Consider the following 18,148-nt stretch of genomic DNA (forward strand, 5'->3'; position numbering starts at 1 on the left):
ACTCATGGGGGGGGGGGGAATCAGGGGAAGGAGGAGCATCCCCTGCTCTCTGCCCACCTGTCGGCCTGCCCTCCAAGGCCTGGGCGATCCGTGTGAGGCCCACATTGAGGGCTGCCGTATTGGCCTGGACAGCCTGGGTCAGGGCACGCACCTCCTGACCCATGCCTGCTGTGGCAGTCTGCAGGTCATTGCAGCAGTTTATCATTGCCAAAGAGTTGCAGCCCATGTCCTGAACTGACTCCCTGATGGAGGCCAGGCTCTCCTCCATCCGGTCCAAATCTGGGTGACCTGACCCAGATGGTGGATCTGAAGGGCCTGGCCCCTCCGCAGATTTGCTGGCAGAACCTCTGCCAGCCCCCTGGTCTTTCGGGTCGCCTTCCTGCCTCCAGATGAGGCTTGTGACCTGGGAGAAGGGGAGACCCCTGGGGGAGGAGTGGGAGGGGCTACCCCTGATGGAGGCCTGACTGCTGCCAGCCCTAGGGGAAGCCTCCTCCAAATGGAGCGTGACATCATTCCCTGACATCATCTCCTCCTCCTCAACCTCCTCCTCCTCAACCTCCTCAGAGGACTCCGGGCTTGCCTGGGGGTCTTCCTCAGACTGATGTCCGGTGGAGGCTGCAGACTGGCCAGATGGCCCAGCACCCTCCTGCACATCTGTGGATGACACAAAACCAGGCCCGGACTGGCCATAGGGCATACCGGGCATATGCCCGGTGGGCCGCGGCTGCCCGCATATGACATCTCCCCCCCCCTCCCAGTACACTCTTAGCTGCGGAAAACTCCCGCGGCCGACAGCCGCATTTCTATCTGCCAGCCAGGGTCCCACTCCCTACTCTGAAGGCAGCGAGCAGGGCTGCGCCTTTTGTCGGCGCCGCTCACCACGGCTGGCTCCACGGCCACCTCCACGGCCGTTCAGCTAGCCTTCTGAATCTGTTCAGCTCAGAAGGAGGAAATAAAGAGGACAGGTCATGTGACCGTGAAGGGGGAGGAGCTGGAGGAGACCTCCTCTGCCTGATGTCGTAAAAGGTGCTGGACTGCTGCAAAGGTAAGTGACACTATGCCAGCCTACCAGTGTTTTTTCTTTTTTGTTTCTTGCCTGCCAATGTGTTTTTTTTTTTTTGCATCTTGCCTGTCATTTTGTTTCTGTATCTTGGCTGCCAAAGTTTTTTTTTTTTGTATTTTGCCTGTCAATGTTTTTTTTTCTTTCTTGCCTGTCAATTTAAATTTTTTCTGTATCTTGGCTACCAATGTTTTTTTTATCACCTGCCAATGTTAAACTATTAATAATAAAAGCATGCTGAGGTCTTAGAGACCCCTTTCACACTGGGGCAGTGCGGGCGATAGCGCTATGCTAGTTTTAGCGACGCTTTACCGCTGTTAAGCTACTTTCACACTGAGGCGTCTGTGGTAAAACGCCAATATTTTTAGCGGCGCTTTACCGTAATTTTTTCTGTGCTTTTTGGGTACTGGCGGGGTGCTTTTAACCCCCGCTAGCAGCTAAATAAAGGGGTAAAAGCGCCCACAAAGCGCTGCTCCTGAGGTGCTTTGCAGGCATTTTGGCGGCGCTGCCCATTGATTTCAATGGGCAGGGCTGCTCCTACAGCGCCTCAAAGATGCGGCTTGCAGGACCTTTTTAACGTCCTGCCAGCGCACCGCTCCAGTGTGAAAGCACTCAGGCTTTTTAATTGGAGTGAAAGGAGCGGCTCTTTCAGGGCGCTTTGCAGGCGCTATTTTTGCAAAGTGTCTCAGTGTGTAAGTAGCCTTATAGCAGCCCTTTGGCATCGCTAGCAGGCGCTTTTAACCCCCCAGAAGGGGTTAAAAGCATCCGTTTAGCGCTGCTTTCAAAGTGCTTTTATGGTGCTTTGAAAGCGGTACCCATTCATTTCACGCACCGCCCCAAAGATGCTGCTTCCCATCCTGCAAGTGCACCACTCCAGTGTGAAAACACAGAAGAGGCAGTTTACAGGCGCAATTTTTAGCGCAAAAACCTCACACCTAGATTGCCCCATGGTAGCGTTAAAGCGCTGCTCGTTTTAGCGGCGCTTTGCCGGCACTGCAGCACCACTTTGCGGGTGGTAGCGGAGCGCTTTTAACCCCAAAGGATGGGTTAAAAGCACCCGAAAAGCGGCGCTGCCAAAATCGCTTTGCAGGCGCCTCGTAAGAGCTGCTCATTTATTTCAATGGGCAGGGCATTTGGGGGTAGTGTATACAGCGCTCCCAAACCGCCCCAAAGATGCTGCTAGCAGGACTTTTTTCCCGTCCTGCAAGCGAATCGCCTACTGGGGAGGCTTGAGAGGCACTTTTCAGACATTGTAAAGGAGGAACAGTTCTTGTACCCAAAAGGTGTCCTGCATTGAGCTCACGTTCACATTGGGCCGATTTGGCATGCGATTTGACATGTCAAATCGCATGCCAAATCGGAGGGTATTGCCAGCAATAGTACCGTCCGAATCATTGCGACGCTGACTTTGCGGCACTGCACCGATTCCCAAAAGTAGTTTTGCCGACTTGAATAGACATTTGTGCATGAACCCGCACAGATGTCTGTCAAATCGCCCCCCCCCCCCCCCCAACTAAAAACTGTCAACTGAACTGACACGATTTCAAACCGGCAATGCATTCCAACTCCGGGACACCTTTTGGGTGTGTATATATATATATATACCCCCTCCCAGGGCCGTCTTTAATGCAGGGCATTAGATCGTATTAGATAGTATTAGATCCGCAGTCAGTTACAGTGACTGAAACAGGCTAAATATAACTAAAATACATAGAGAAACCGGTTGCCATTATTTGTAATTTTTTTTTTTTTTTTAATGGGCTGCTCAGCTTAGAATGCCCGGGCCTATTTTTTGTCCCAGTCCGGGCCTGCACAAAACATACACAGGTTGGAGGATCCACACACTTGTCACATATTCCCTCCCCCCCACACACATGCTACTCACCAGATAGAAAAAAAAAACTTACCTGTCCTCACGGACTCCTCAATAGAGTCAAAGCCAGGCAGCCCCTCCACTTGCTGCCTGTGGAAGCACTGGGCCACCGCACGCTCCTCAGCAGTCAGCCAGATATTGCATGGTGGTCCCCCTCCAGTGCCCCTGGCATGAGCCACCATCTTGGCCAGCTTCCCACGGACCACACGCCTGAGATCATTTTTTTTTGTATCCCATTGCGGGTCTGGGTCTCACCCCCCAACGCATTGACAGCGTCTGTGATATCCTGCAATATCTGCCTCCTCCTGGCCGGGGTGGTGTTGGCACTCTCAGGGCCATGCAGCAAACTACCAAATCTGGTAATGGCCCTCACAATGATCTCCTTCTCCCGCAAGGAGTAGTTCAGCTTTCTCTTCCTCTCACTCATCTTTCCAAAACACACGATCAAAGACACTCTCCAAAAACCACAACGACACGACACAAACCAACAAACAGCCACAGACAACGGAACAAAAGCACCTTGCTTCAGGAAGGGAAACAAATGGATGTACTTTTGCAATGGAAGGGCGTATGTCTTGGCCTATTTATGCACTGGGCGTATCTCACTAAGTACGCCGGGCCTAGTTCCTATCTCACTGATTGCGCCGGGCCGAGTTCTGAGCATGCGCAGAGAGGCTCTGACCATAGTCGGCGTCATGCGCATGCGCAGTACGGCCGGCCCTTCATTTGCATGGGGTCACGGCTCATTTCAATGGAACACGCCCAGGTCCTTCCCACTTTGAATTACGCCGGCTTACGCCTCGGAATTTATGTCGCGAAGGCTATGAGGATACGGCACTTACGTCTCTAAGTTGAGCCGGCGTAACGTAATTGAGATGCGCTATGCCGGTCTATATTTGCGCCGATGTACGTGGATCTGGCCCATAGTGTTTACAATACACAAAAAACAAAAATAGAATAAAGTGAATTCTCGCGCAAAATCTAAAACACTAATAGTGTCACACTAATAAATAAAGTGATAAGTGATAAACAACACACAAAAAAACGTGTCCAAACACACAAAGGAAGTCCATATGTGTTAAAGCAGCTATGCTGCAACAGAGGAGAATAAATAAAATAAATAAATATGATGTCCACAGATCTTGAAAATGAATAGCTTGATCCCAGGTGTATCTGGTCTCACAGAACTCTCACCTTATCAATAGATAAAATCAGCATCAAGGATAATCATAGAGCACTTCACCTCCATAAAAACAGGATTTCCACACTTTTCCACACTTCACTGGTACCTCCCAGACTTATTTGGGACTTATTCATAGTACCATATCCTTATCCAGTCTCCACAGCAAATCCCTATTAATCTCCAATCAGGGGAACAGAAAAGAGAGAGGGCCTCCAATGGTGTAGTATAAAAATCAAAAGGACGTTTATTAGGGGTGATATATTCTTACATAAAAGTATTAAAACGAGTGCAAATATATAAATGACCAGTGGCGTTCTCAACGCCTCCTCACGTCACTCCGGGTGTACGTATTCCCACGGCCAATCGACACTGTCACGTGTCTTCATCTGGGGTACCTGATTGGTCATGCTGTCAATGTTTATATTTGTCTATAGCGGAAGTAAGTTTTCGGACATTTTCTTGAAGTCCATCACATATACATAGGCGCCGCCATTTTCTTGGTTATCTATCATATCGATAGGCGCCGCCATTTTCTTGGTTATCTGTAATACCACACGCGGCGGCCATTACATTAAAGCCTGACTAATATACACTCATGCCGACCTCACACATGTGGTATAACAAAATGGTCGCTTTATTCTATTGTTCCCTCTAAGCCTAAAAACCCATAGACAGTTGGGTGAAGACTTCATACAAGTGCTCTGCTATAAAATGCTTATTCTTTTTCTAGAGTTTAATATTATTATCTCTAGGAAGAAAAATCCCTCTTAAGCTAGGTATACAGTAGTAGATTTGTGTTCAATATTTTTTGTTTTAAGAACATTTGTTTGATGTTCGAATCACTAGTGGGGGTCAAATTTATGGGTTTTTTTTCTGACCCCAGTGATGGGAATCTTCAAAGTAGCAGTAGCAGTAGAAATTTTCTCTCGAACCAACAAATTTTGAATAGTGTATGTATTATTTGTTCAGTAAAGTTCACTGACTTCAAAATCAAATGTTAAAAGCAAATTGAATTTTGAACTACTTTCGAATGACATTGGTCAAGACGACAAATGTACTGACCATTTGTTGGCGAATCTACTAGCTAAAAGTGGTTGTAAATAGACATTTGCGGAACATTTCAATTTGTTATTTACATAAATTTGCTTACTTAAATTTGTTAAATCCGTTCAATAAAGCCCCATACACACTATCAGTTTTCCTGCAGGTTTTTCTCTTCGGGTTTACCAAAACCATGTAGTGCAAGGGCATGTCTGATTGCATACAAATTGAAACTCTTGAGGTTTGACCTCATATTAGATGGTTTTGGTAAACCCAAAGACAAAAACCTGCAGGAAAACTGATAGTGTGTATGGGGCTTTAGTTTCCGGAAATTGTTTTGTTTATTCGTATTCAAATCTATTTCAAATTTGAAAAGTTTTCAAATTCGAATAGTTTTCCAATTTCCAAAGAGAATAAAATAGAATAGAAATAAAGTAAGAAAAAATAGAAAATATTATAACAGAAAATAATATAATATAATAGAGTAAAACAGAACAAAATAGAATATAACATGTACAAAATAGAATGGAATAGAATAGAAAGGAATAGAATAGAATACAAAAATAGAATTAAACAGATTATAACCATCTTCTGAAATTCGAAATAGAGTAGAAAAGAAGAGAATTATAAAAACAATAGAATAGAATAGAAATAATAACACTATTTTCCAAAATTCAAATATAATTAATTCGAATTTGAATATAATAGAAAAGAATACAGCAGAATAGAATAGAAAATAACACAATAGTATAGGAAAAAAATAACAGAATAGAATGAATATAACCACCTTCCTATTCTAATTTATTCTTTACTATTCAATTCAAATTGATTCTATTTGAATTTTCGAAAATGGTTATATTCTTTCTTTTCTAGTCTATTGTTTTTTTAATTATATTCTTTTTCTATTTGTCTATTATATTCTGTTCTTTTCTATTCTATTTTATTTTCTATTCTATTATTTTCTAGTCTATTCTATTCTTTTCTATTCAAATTCAAATTTATTCTATTCAAAATTAGAATTTCAGAAGATGGTTATATTCTTTGTATGTTGTTCTATTCTACTTGTTTATATTTTATTCTAGCCTATTCTGTACTTTTATATTCTATTCCATTTTGTTCTGTTTTACTGTATTATTTTCTTTTCTGTTATATATTTTTTTTATTTTCTATTCTATTTTATCCTCTTTGGAAATTCAAAAACTATTCAAATTCAAAAACTATTCGAGATTGATAGTCATCCGAATATTTTTTTCTTATTTCGGAATTGTTTAAATTCAGTACTATTGTAATTCGGAAACTCAAATTTAAATTCAGAACTAAAAAAACTACACATGTCTAGTTGTAAAGCCCAAAGATTTTTACCCTAATGCACAGGTGGCAAGCACAAAATGCGGCCCGCCAGGCTTTGACATGTGGCCGCCACCTCCGGCTCTCACTCACTCTTCCTGCCATCACCTGTAAACAACGGAACTTCTGTGTTTACAGTGACAGCTATGGACTCAGCAACTCATGTATCCCTGCAGGCACTGATGATGTCACTCACAGTGGCATACGGAGGGGTAGGGCAGGGCCAGATCCGACAGAAGAATCTCCTTGCAAGGCGGCAAAAGTGAACTGTTACTGGAGCCAAATACACATGTCTGCCTGCACAGGTACTAGAACTCAATACACAGGGAGGGGACTGCCAGGTAGAGATGCAAGGAAGCTTTGGGTAGGGTGGAATGCGGGGAATGTGGGCTGTGGGGGCAGATCTGTGCAGAGGTGGGTGGTAAATGGTGGGTGCAGAGGTCAGAACCAAAGAGGAGGGGTGGGAATGAGAAGTTGCACTCTGTACGTAGCGCACCCCTGAACCTTGCACTCTGTGGGTAGCGCACCCCTGAACCCTGCACTCTGTGGATAGCGCACCCCTGCACTCTGTTGGTAGCGTACCCCTGAACCCTGCACTCTGTGGGTAGCGCACCCTTGAACCCTGCACTCTGTGGGTAGCGCACCCCTGAACTCTGTGCGTAGCACAACCCTGAACTCTGAACATAGCGCAAACCTGCAGGATCCTATCCATCACTAGATCGATCAAGCATAGACCGGGGGTATCCAACCATGGACCCCAGAGCTTTTTTAATTTATTAGGGAAACTCTGATGTTGATAGATATATTTCTCCAGTCTAATCCATGCTGTCAGAGAAACAACCAGTTCAGCCGCGCCAGCCGCATCCCTGCGTGCATGTGCGGTGGAACGGCAATTCGGCACATGGGCGTTTGCGGCCCGATGGAACGGCGCGCGCATTCGCACTAGTGTGCACCCAATCTGCGCTCTGGCTGGCCTATATAAGGCTGCCCAGGTACTCTGACAGATTGCTGGTTTGTCTTCAGCTTCCTGTTTGAGCCTGGTTCCTGTTTCCTGTATCTGACTTCCTGTTGTGACCCGGTGTTGTAAAAAAACATCGGACTTATGCAGAAATCGGACCACGTCACTTCCGGTGCTGCTCTGACATAAGTACAGCTGATCGCAGGTCCACTGCGCATGCGCCGCTTCACCGCGATATACCGCGCATGTGCAGACGCTGTTTTAGTCCGGGAAAATCATAGACTCGGGCGGGCGGAGGTGGAGCAAGATTCTTAATGATATTATCGGCAGCACCACCTCCAGTCCGGTCCCTAACACACACTAGCCTGCTCTGGTGAAGGGCGGGCATGCCCCTTGTAAATCAATGGACCCGAGGTCGAGAAAAAATATAGAGCCGCACCGCCTCCAGCCCCGCCCCTAGCCTGCTCTGCTGAAGGGGGGCGGGCCCCGTGTATATCAATGGCAGGTCCAGGAAAAATATAGAGCTTTGCCTGTGGGAGCAAAATACATATACGGAAGGCCAAAAATTTGGGGGGGGGGAGCAATTGCAGCCTAACTGTGCCCGTCAAATGCAGCCATTGTGCCCACCATATGCAGCCACTTGTGCCCGTCACACACAGCAACTTGTGCCAGTCATACGCAGCAATTGTGCCCACCATTTGCAGCCACCTGTGCCCGTCATACGCAGCCAGTGTGCCCGCCATTCACAGCCACTTGTGCCTGCCATATGCAGCCAGTGTGCCCATCATACGTAGCCATTGTGCCCATCATACGCAGCCATTGTGCCCGTCATACGCAGCAATTGTGCCCACCATTTGCAGCCACTTGTGCCCATCATACGCAGCCAGTGTGCCCGCCATACACAGCCACTTGTGCCCACTATAAGCAGCCAGTGTGCCCGTCATACGCAGCCATTGTGCCCGCCATACGCAGCCAGTGTGCCCGTCATACGCAGCCACTTGTGCCCGTCATACGCAGCCAGTGTGCCCGCCATACACAGCCACTTGTGCCTGCCATACACAGCCATTGTGCCCGTCATACGCAGCCATTGTGCCTGTCATACACAGCCATGGTGTCTGTCATACGCAGCCATTGTGCCCACCATATGCAGCCAGTGTGCCTGTCATACGCAGCCAGTGTGCCCACCATATGCACCCACTTGTGCCTGTCATATGCAGCCAGTGTGTCACCATATGCAGCCACTTGTGCCCGTCATACGCAGCCATTGTGTCAGTCATACGCAGCCATTGTGCCCATCATACGCAGCCAGTGTGCCCACCATATGCAGCCACTTTTGCCCATCATACGCAGCAATTGTGCCCACCATTGGCAGCCACTTGTGCCCGTCATACACAGCCACTTGTGCCCGCCATACGCAGCAAAGGGGCCAGTCATACATAGTTAAATAGTTACATAGTTAGTCAGGTTGACAAAAGCCACAAGTCCATCCAGTTCAACCACAAAAAAATAAACAAACAACATAAAAAATACAGTACAATCCCATACACCCAACTCCATACCCACAGTTGATCCAGAGGAAGGCAAAAAAAACAGCAGAGCATGATCCAATTTGCTAGTTATATTATGTACATTTAGGAAAGTATCCAGGCCTTTCTTAAAACAATCTACTGAGCTGGCCAGAACCACGTCTGGAGGGAGTCTGTTCCACATTTTCACAGCTCTTACTGTGAAGAAACCTTTCCGTATTTGGAGATGAAATCTCTTTTCCTCTAGACGTAAACAGTGCCCCCTTGTCCTCAGTGTTGACCGTAAAGTGAATAACTCAACACCAAGTTCACTATATGGACCCCTTATATATTTGTACATGTTGATCATATTGCAGGCATTGTGCCCGTCATGCGCAGCCATGGTGCCCGTCATACGCAGCTATTGTGCCCACCAGCCATTGTGGTCATATTGCAGCCATTGTGGCCGTCATGTGCAGCCATGGTGCCCGTCATACGCAGTCATTGTGCCCACCATATGCAGCCATTTGTGCCCGTCACACGCAGCCAGTGTGCCCACCATATGCAGCCACTTGTGCCCGTCATACGCAGCCAGTGTGTTCACCATATGCAGCCACTTGTGCCCATCATATGCAGCAATTGTGCCCACCATTTGCAGCCACTTGTGCCCGTCATACACAGCCATTGTGCCCACCATATGCAGCCACTTGTGCCCGTCATACACAGCCACTTGTGCCCGTCATACACAGCCACTTGTGCCCACCATACGCAGCCAGTGTGCCCGTCATACGCAGCTAGTGTGCCCGTCATACGCAGCCACTTGTGCCCATCATACGCAGCAATTGTTCCCACAAACCCGCCCCCCCCCCGGCCAGCCAACACCAATGGCCACCCAAGCCCCCCCTCCCCCTTCACTAGCCATTAGCCGTTCTACTTTATTAGAGTAGAACGGATGGTACTGGTACTCTTATAGGCAGTACCAGTGGAAAAGCTAGACATTATTTCCCCCGGGGCAAAGAATCAGTTCGTTGCCCCCCCTAATGGGAAAAGATTAAGCAGACGTGAGAAACTCCCAGGCCATAGCTGTTGAGTCAACTGGCTGTCCCCTCGCCAGTGCTCCTTCTGGTCTCCCCCATGCTCCTCTGTCCCCCTCCCTGCTCCTCTGGTCCTCCCCCTGCTTCTCTGTTCCCTCACATGCTTCTCCACCCCCCCATGCTCCTCTGTACCCTCATGCTTCACTGGTCCCCCCCCTGTGCTCCACTGGTACCCCCCTGCTTCTCTGTTCCCCCGCATGCTTCTCTGTTCCTCTCCTGCTCCTCAATCCCCCCACCCCAATGATGCTCTGGTCCCCCATGTGCATCTATTCCCCATCCCGCATGATGCTCTGGTTCCCCACAACGCTAACCTCCTCTCCCTGGCTAGTTAACTTCAGCGTGACTGAATACAGACATGCTCCTCGGGAGTCACACTCAGAAGCTCATCATACGATCCGGAAGGACGGCAGCCACACACAGCTGTGACAATAGCTTTCTCGGCACTCGTTCTCTTGGTCTTTCCTTCCCCCACTCTCCAACCTGTCTGCTGCTGCGGAGAATCTACATGGAGAGCGGGGGAAGTGAAGACCAGGAGAACGAGTGCCAGGAGACCGAGTGCTGAGGAAGCTTATGTCACAGCTGCGTGTGGCCGCTGTCCTTCCGGATCGTTAACTAGTTAACTAGTCAGGAAGAGGAGGTGAGCGTTGCCCGGAACCAGAGCACCATGGGGGACGGGGGATAGAGGCGCATGGGGGACCAGAGCATCATGGGGGGGGGAATAGTGTCAGGGCACTGGTTCGTTTGCCCATGGTTTCGCGCACATGCGCAGAAGAACGGCACTATCGGGCACATCTTTGCAGCGCACGGCGGGTGCGGGAGCGCGCGCACGGTACGAGCACGCGCACGGGCACGCACGCACGCTCGCGGCTCCCACGGAGCCAATCAGAACTCTGACCGCCCTATTTAAACCTGCCTTTGACACATGACACGTTGCTGGTTTGTCATCAGCTCCTGTATGTGCTTTACCTGTTTGATCTTGCCTTTGATCTGGATTGCCTGACTTCCCGATTGGATACCAGACCTCTGCTTGACTATTGGATTGCTGCCTTCTTCTACCCCTGACCCCGGCCTGGACTTTGGATTTGCTACTCTCTGTGACCCCTGACCTCGGCTTGAATCTCGGACTTGTTGCTGTCTCTGACCCCTTGTACCCGGCTTGCATCTCGGACTCTGCCTGTCTCTTCAACCATTGTTCCCAGCTTGTCTTGGATTGGTCTCCGGCTGCCTGAACATCCTGTGGTTCCAGACCCCTCACCTGCTCATCCCCACCAGGACTGCAACCCAGCTACCCGCTTCCGGTACCAGTGCCTTCTGGTGCTTTCCTCTCTCTGTTCCCATCTCCAGAGGGAGGTCAGCGCCGGTTCGCAAAGGTGAGCCGTCCGCAGCATCTCGGCCTCGGTAAGTACGCTTTCTGAAAGTACAAACCAGCCAGATGTCTGAGGCCGACCGGGCACGCTCACCTTTTGAGACCCTATGCCAACAGGTCTCTGCCCTGACCGATGCAGTTCAAAAACTTCAAGAGGGTTATCTCCAAATGGATGGTCGTCTACAACAACTAGCCACCCCACCGGGACCATCTGCTGTATCTGCAGCCCCTCTCACGGGGCATTCCGCTTCACAGCCCCCTACAGGACCAGCAGTGCTGATCACGAACCCGGAACCCCGAGTACCCACACCTGAACGTTTCCCTGGCGATCGAAGGAAGTACCGAGCCTTCAAGAACGCCTGTACCCTTTATTTCGGCCTACAACCCAGAACTTTTTGCTCCGAAGCGGTGAAAGTGGGGTTTGTCATCTCCCTTCTCTCAGATGAACCTCGGGCCTGGGCCCATGGTTTAATGGAGCAGAGGAGCCCCGTTCTGGACACCATTGACGAGTTCTTCACTCACATGGCCAAACTCTATGATGACCCTCTGCGTTCCTCCACTGCTGAAACCACCCTCCACAATCTGAACCAGGGCAGACGGCCTGTGGAGGATTACACCGCTGAGTTCAGGAAGTGGTCAGCCGATACCGGATGGAACGAGATGGCCTTAAAATACCAGTACCACCAAGGTCTCCCAGAGGCCCTTAAAGATGAATTGGCACGTTCCGAAACCCCTGCTACACTGGAGGGTTTAATCCAGTCCGCCACCCAGTTGGACCGACGTCTGCGGCGTTCTGAGCGTTTCCAGTCTACCCGTCTCAGCTGGGCCCCGCCACGACTGCCTCCAGTACCTGCACCTCCTTCCATTCCATCGAATACCTCATTACCTGACCCTGAGCCTATGCAACTTGGCCTAGTACGATCACCCCTCACTCCTGAGGAAAGACTATGCAGGCGGCAAGCAAACCTTTGCCTCTATTGCGGTGGGGACGGCCACTTCTTGCACAACTGTCCGGTGAGACCCAGTAAGTTGAAACCAGCACCAACTCTCAATTACCATGTCTCGCATCTACCACAAACTTACATTGTGCTTTTCCTTTCTCTGCAGCTTCCGGAAGGGGCAACCCGCCTACCGGCAATCATTGACTCTGGAGCATGCAGCTGCTTCTTGGACTCTGCCCTGGCCCAGAAGCTGCGCATCCCCTGCCGCACTAAAGACTTTCACCTTCAAGTCCATCTGGCCGATGGGTCTCTTCCCCGTTCCGGACTGGTCACGCATGAAACACTTCCCCTGCATGTCATCTCTGATCTCGGACATCAAGAACACCTTCGGCTGGATCTCATCCCATCTCCCATGTTCCCCATCATCTTGGGTCTTCCGTGGCTACAGGTCCATCAACCATGTATTGACTGGCTCACCAGAGACATCAGCTTCACGTCTTCTTACTGCTCCCAGCATTGCCTGCTACCTCCTCCTGGTTCCTGCTCCACTCTCATAAGCCCACCGGAAAATCTCCTGCACGTCCCTCCTGACTATCTGGGGTTTAGAGACGTCTTTGACAAACAGCAGGCTGATTGCCTACCCCCCCATCGGCCATATGACTGCCCCATCGACCTTTTGCCGGGGTCTGAGATACCCTTCGGCTGTATTTTTCCTCTTTCAGAAACTGAGTTGAAGGCCCTCAAGGCCTACATCAACGAGAATCTGAAGAAAAAATGTATTTGCCCCTCCTCCTCTCCCGCTGGGGCTGGGATTTTTTTTCGTCAAGAAGGATGGCTCACTCCGACCTTGCATAGACTATAGGGAACTTAATAAGGTCACTATTAAGAACAGGTATCCACTGGCACTCATCCCAGAGCTGTTTCAGCGTTTTCGCTCGGCCCGTATCTTCTCAAATCTTGACCTCAGGGGAGCTTACAATCTCGTCCGGATCAGGGCAGGGGACGAGTGGAAGACGGCGTTCAAATCTAGATTCGGACATTTCGAGTACTTAGTCATGCCATTTGTGCTCTGCAACGTTCCTGCCACATTCCAACATTTAGTCAATGACATTTTTCGCCAGCACCTGGATGACTTCCTTGTCGTTTACCTAGATGACATTCTGATCTTCTCAGCTACGCTAGAATTACACCGGAACCATGTTAAAAAAGTCCTCATGATCCTCAGACAACACAAATTGTATCTCAAAGCGGAGAAATGCGAGTTTGAGAAAACCTCAGTACAATTCCTGGGCTTCATTATATCCACTGATTGGGTTGCCATGGACCCCCAGAAGGTCAAGGCAATTCAGGAATGGCCAGCTCCAACAGACAGGAAAGGTGTCCAACGTTTTATTGGCTTCGCCAATTTCTATAGAAGGTTCATTGTGGGGTTCTCCTCCATTGTCTCCCCCATCACCAAGCTTACAGGCCAAGGGACTCGGTTTTACTGGTCACAGGAAGCTCGGGAGGCCTTCACCAAGCTTAAGTCAGTGTTTTCCTCAGCACCTGTTTTACATCATCCAGATCCAACACTCCCGTTCATCCTGGAAGTCGACGCTTCGGAATCCGCTACTGGTGCTGTTCTATCTCAGAGACAAGGGCCAAAATCTCTCTTGCACTCAGTTGCTTATGCCTCCCAGAAACTTACTCCGTCGGAAAAGAACTATGATGTCGGGGATAGAGAGTTGCTTGCCATTAAATTTGCATTGGAGGAATGGAGGTACCTGCTGGAAGGAGCTATTCACCCTATCATGATTTTTACCGACCACAAGAACTTGGAATATTTGCGATCTGCTAAGCGTCTAAGACCCAGGCAGGCCTGTTGGGCCCTCTTTTTCACACGGTTTAACTTCCACATAACCTATAGACCCGGTTCAAAGAACGGTAAAGCCGATGCTCTTTCAAGAATGTTCCCGGAAACCCCCAATACTTCAGAACCCAGCACCATCCTAAACCCTCAAAACTTTTTTTTGATTTCTCAGTCAGATTTCCTCAACTCTCTCAAATTGGCATCTCGCCAATGTTCGGATCCGGAAATCTCGTTGTTAGAAAGAAGGGAAGATTTGTGGTGGTCCCGAGATAAGATCTTCGTGCCAAGGGAAGTAAGGCAGCTGCTTCTGGGTACCTTCCATGACCTCAAGATGGCAGGTCATTTTGGAACTCGCAAAACCTCTGAACTAGTCTCTCGGTCCTTCTGGTGGCCAAAGTGGCGACGTGACTGCAAAGCCTATGTGGCCTCCTGTGTCCGTTGCCAACGCAACAAAGGTCCTAACACCAAGACCTGGGGCCTACTTAAGCCACTACCCATTCCGGAACGTCCATGGGCAGACATCTCAATGGACTTTATTGTTGACCTACCAACCTCTGAAGGGTTCACCACGATCCTAGTCGTGGTTGACCGGTTGTCTAAAATGGCGCATTTTCTGCCCATGATTGGCACGCCCTCAGCTTCTGATACGGCCAAATTTTTTTTTAAAGAGGTCGTCAGGCTTCATGGAGTACCCAAGAGTATTGTATCCGATAGGGGTACACAATTCACGTCCAAGTTTTGGAAGGAACTCTGTAAGTCCCTGGAAGTGAAGATCTGTTTGTCCTCGGCCTATCATCCCCAGAGCAACGGCCAAATGGAAAGAACTAATCAAACCCTGGAGCAGTACCTCCGTTGCTTTTGCTCGGTCTCTCAGGATGACTGGCGTTCCCTATTGGCATCTGCAGAATTCGCATACAACAACTCTGTTCATGCTTCCACAAATCAAACACCGTTTTGGGCCAATTGCGGCTTCCACCCTTCTTCCATCCCTGAAGCACCTGTCCCGGCCGTCCAAGAACGGTTAATTTCCATTCAACAAAATTTCCTGATGCTACAAAAGGTGATGCAGCGGGCTCAGGAGGACTATAAGAAATTTTATGACAGAGGTAGGAAGGACTGTCCCACTTTTGAGGTGGGAGAGAAAGTTTGGCTATCCGCCGCTAACCTTAAGTTACCCATTCCTTCACAAAAATTGGGCCCGAGATTCATCGGTCCATTCAGGATTAAGCGCAAGATTAATCCTGTGGCCTTTGAATTGGCATTACCTGAATTATACCGGATTCATCCTGTATTCCATGCTTCACTGCTTAAACCTCTGGTTCCAGGTCCTTTTCAAGGAAGAGCAGAGCCTCCACCTCCACCTGTAGAGGTGGAAGGAGAAAAAGAGTTTGAAGTGGAAACTATCCTTAACTGCAGGAAAAGAGGGAGACAGCTCCAATACTTAATTAAGTGGAAGGGCTATCCCCCGGAGGACAATTCATGGGAGCCTTCCAGGAACATTCATGCCCCTCGTTTGATCCGGTCCTGTCAGGTTCAGCGTCTAAGACCACCAGACACGTAGCTACACAGGAACTGAGACCAAACAAGCATTTATCATTAAAGTGATATTTATTTACAGTGAACATACACCAATAAACATATAAAAACATAAACCACTCCAGCAAACAAGAACAAGAATAACTAATAAACCTAACAGCTATCTATATACAGCATAAGGGAAAAGGCAACAGGGATGCAAGGAAAGGGACACGGCTGGGGACAAGAGCATAGAACAAGGGTGCAGGATGGATCAGGACAAAGGCAGGTTATCAGACACAAGCTGGTAGCAGACAGACAGGAAAGGACCAGAATCGTGACGCACTGGGGGAAGGGAGGAGCAGCCTTAAATATCCACCTGGCAGCTGGAGCCAGGTGTGGCTGATCCTGCTGGCTTCTGGGAGACACCTGCTGGTGGACACTGGAACTGCGGCAGACAGCCCAGAGCAGGAAAGTGCCACCAGGAGATGAACTTAATCCTAACAGATTCCCCACCTTAAGGAGCGGCCTCTGGACGCTCCATAGGGCCCCACCACCAGGATCTGCAAGCTGACTGAGCACTCCACTGTCCATGTCTGAAGGCCTGGTGAGAACCCCGCCGCCGGGGTCCCAAAACTGTCTGGGTTCTCTGCTGGTCAGATCCCTAATGAGGCACAACAGCAAAGGTATATTCTTAAAAGCAGCCTGTGTCCCAATGCTGGGACACCAAAGGACACCCGACCGCCCAATTCCAAAGTCCCTGGTACTTGCAGGTACCCTGATGCCAGGGCATTCCTTCACAACTGGACCTTCTCTCCCTCTGTTACTAGAGGCCACTCTGTACTGTACCTGTCCCTTGGGTCTACCTAGCACATAGGTTACCCCACCCGGGTCCCCAAATGCACCAGGGATCGCAGAGATGACCTCTGGGTCAGGACAAAGCTCAAATGGAACACTGTCCTTTCCCATGGGATCTCTACTACCGGGGCTGTAACAGCAGATTTGACTCTCAAGTTTAAAGGGGAGATCTGGACCATCTGGCCTTGGCACAACAGGATCCTCTGGCTGGAATAAGAACTCGGGATGAGCAAATGTAGGGATCTTGACCCACCCAGACAACCCCTTTAGGCCACATAACACTGGATTTTTAGTCGCCTCAGACACATCAGTAGGTGGGAGTTTAACCCAATCAGAGGCCAGCTTAACAGCAAGCAGAGATTTGGCATAGTCCAGAGGGGCGGTAGCCCCGGAATCAGCATAGTCCAGAGGGGCGGCAGCCCCGGAATCAGCATAGTCCAGAGGGGCGGCAGCCCCAGAATCAGCATAGTCCAGAGGGGCGGCAGCCCCAGAATCAGCATAGTCCAGGGGGGCGGCAGATACCAGATCAACAGGCTGGGCAGCGGGCACATCAGACTGGGTAGCAGCCCAGGAACCAACATAGTCAAGCTGGTCAGTGGCAGCCCGGGAACCCGCTGTGGCAAGCTTGGCAACAGATGGCAGATCACCCGCAGCCGGCTTTGCAACAGACGGCAGCATGGAGAAGGCATGGATCGCATCATCAGGTGGCAACATGGAGGAGGAATGGATCGCATCATCAGGTGGCAACATGGAGGAGGCATGGATCGCATCATCAGGCGGCAACATGGAGGAGGCATGGATCACATCAGCAGGCGGCAACATGGAGGAGGACTGGATCGCATCAGCAGGCGGCAACATGGAGGAGGACTGGATTGCATCAGCAGGCGGCAACATGGAGGACTGGATCGCATCGGCAGGCAGCTGCATGGAGGAGGACTGGATCGCATCAGCAGGCAGCAACATGGAGGACTGGATCGCATCAGCAAGCGGCAACATGGAGGACTGGATTGCATCAGCAAGCGGCAACATGGAGGAGGACTGGATCGCATCAGCAGGCGGCAACATGGAGGACTGGATTGCATCGGCAGGCGGCTGCATGGAGGACTGGATCGCATCGGCAGGCAGCTGCATGGAGGAGGACTGGATCGCATCAGCAGGCGGCTGCATGGGGTGGGACTGGATCGCATCAGGCATCGGATCGGTGGGAACAGGATCAACAGGCAACATGGATAGTGGCACAGATATAAGAGCAGGAAATGAACTTTGTTTCTTTTTCTTAGGCTTAGATATTGGATTACTGCATGTAGTTTCCTTGTGCTGACCAGGCTGTACTGCTGATGGTGGGAAGGTAGAAACAGTACTAGGGGAAATAGAGGGAAGAGTATCAGAAATACAGGAAGAGGCCTGAGATGTTGCCATGGGTAACGGTACTGCAGGGGAAGCTTTCAATTGATTGCATACAGGGGAAGTGTGCCCTCTGGTGGCAGGGTACTTATGTGACTCATCTAGCACTGGGGATATGATCTCTGACCAAGCTTGTAGCAGAGGTTTTACTAAA

At 49.6% G+C, this 18,148-nt stretch overlaps 2 protein-coding genes across 2 annotated transcripts in view; one reads left to right on the forward strand and one right to left on the reverse strand.

The window, feature by feature from the left end:
- The window catches only part of LOC120920495 (C-reactive protein-like), a 49,352-nt gene that overhangs the window by 21,985 nt on the left and 9,219 nt on the right, over window positions 1–18,148 (reverse strand). The window lies entirely within an intron of this gene.
- LOC120920073 (C-reactive protein-like) overlaps window positions 15,950–18,148 on the forward strand; it is a 61,010-nt gene continuing 58,811 nt past the window's right edge. Inside the window, exon 1 of the mRNA XM_040331987.1 lies at window positions 15,950–16,039. Coding sequence (XP_040187921.1) covers window positions 15,950–16,039 — 90 coding nt within the window. The remainder of the gene's footprint in view (window positions 16,040–18,148) is intronic.

The sequence above is a fragment of the Rana temporaria genome, chromosome 13 (genome assembly GCF_905171775.1).
Source record: "Rana temporaria chromosome 13, aRanTem1.1, whole genome shotgun sequence".
NCBI classification, from domain to species: domain Eukaryota; kingdom Metazoa; phylum Chordata; class Amphibia; order Anura; family Ranidae; genus Rana; species Rana temporaria.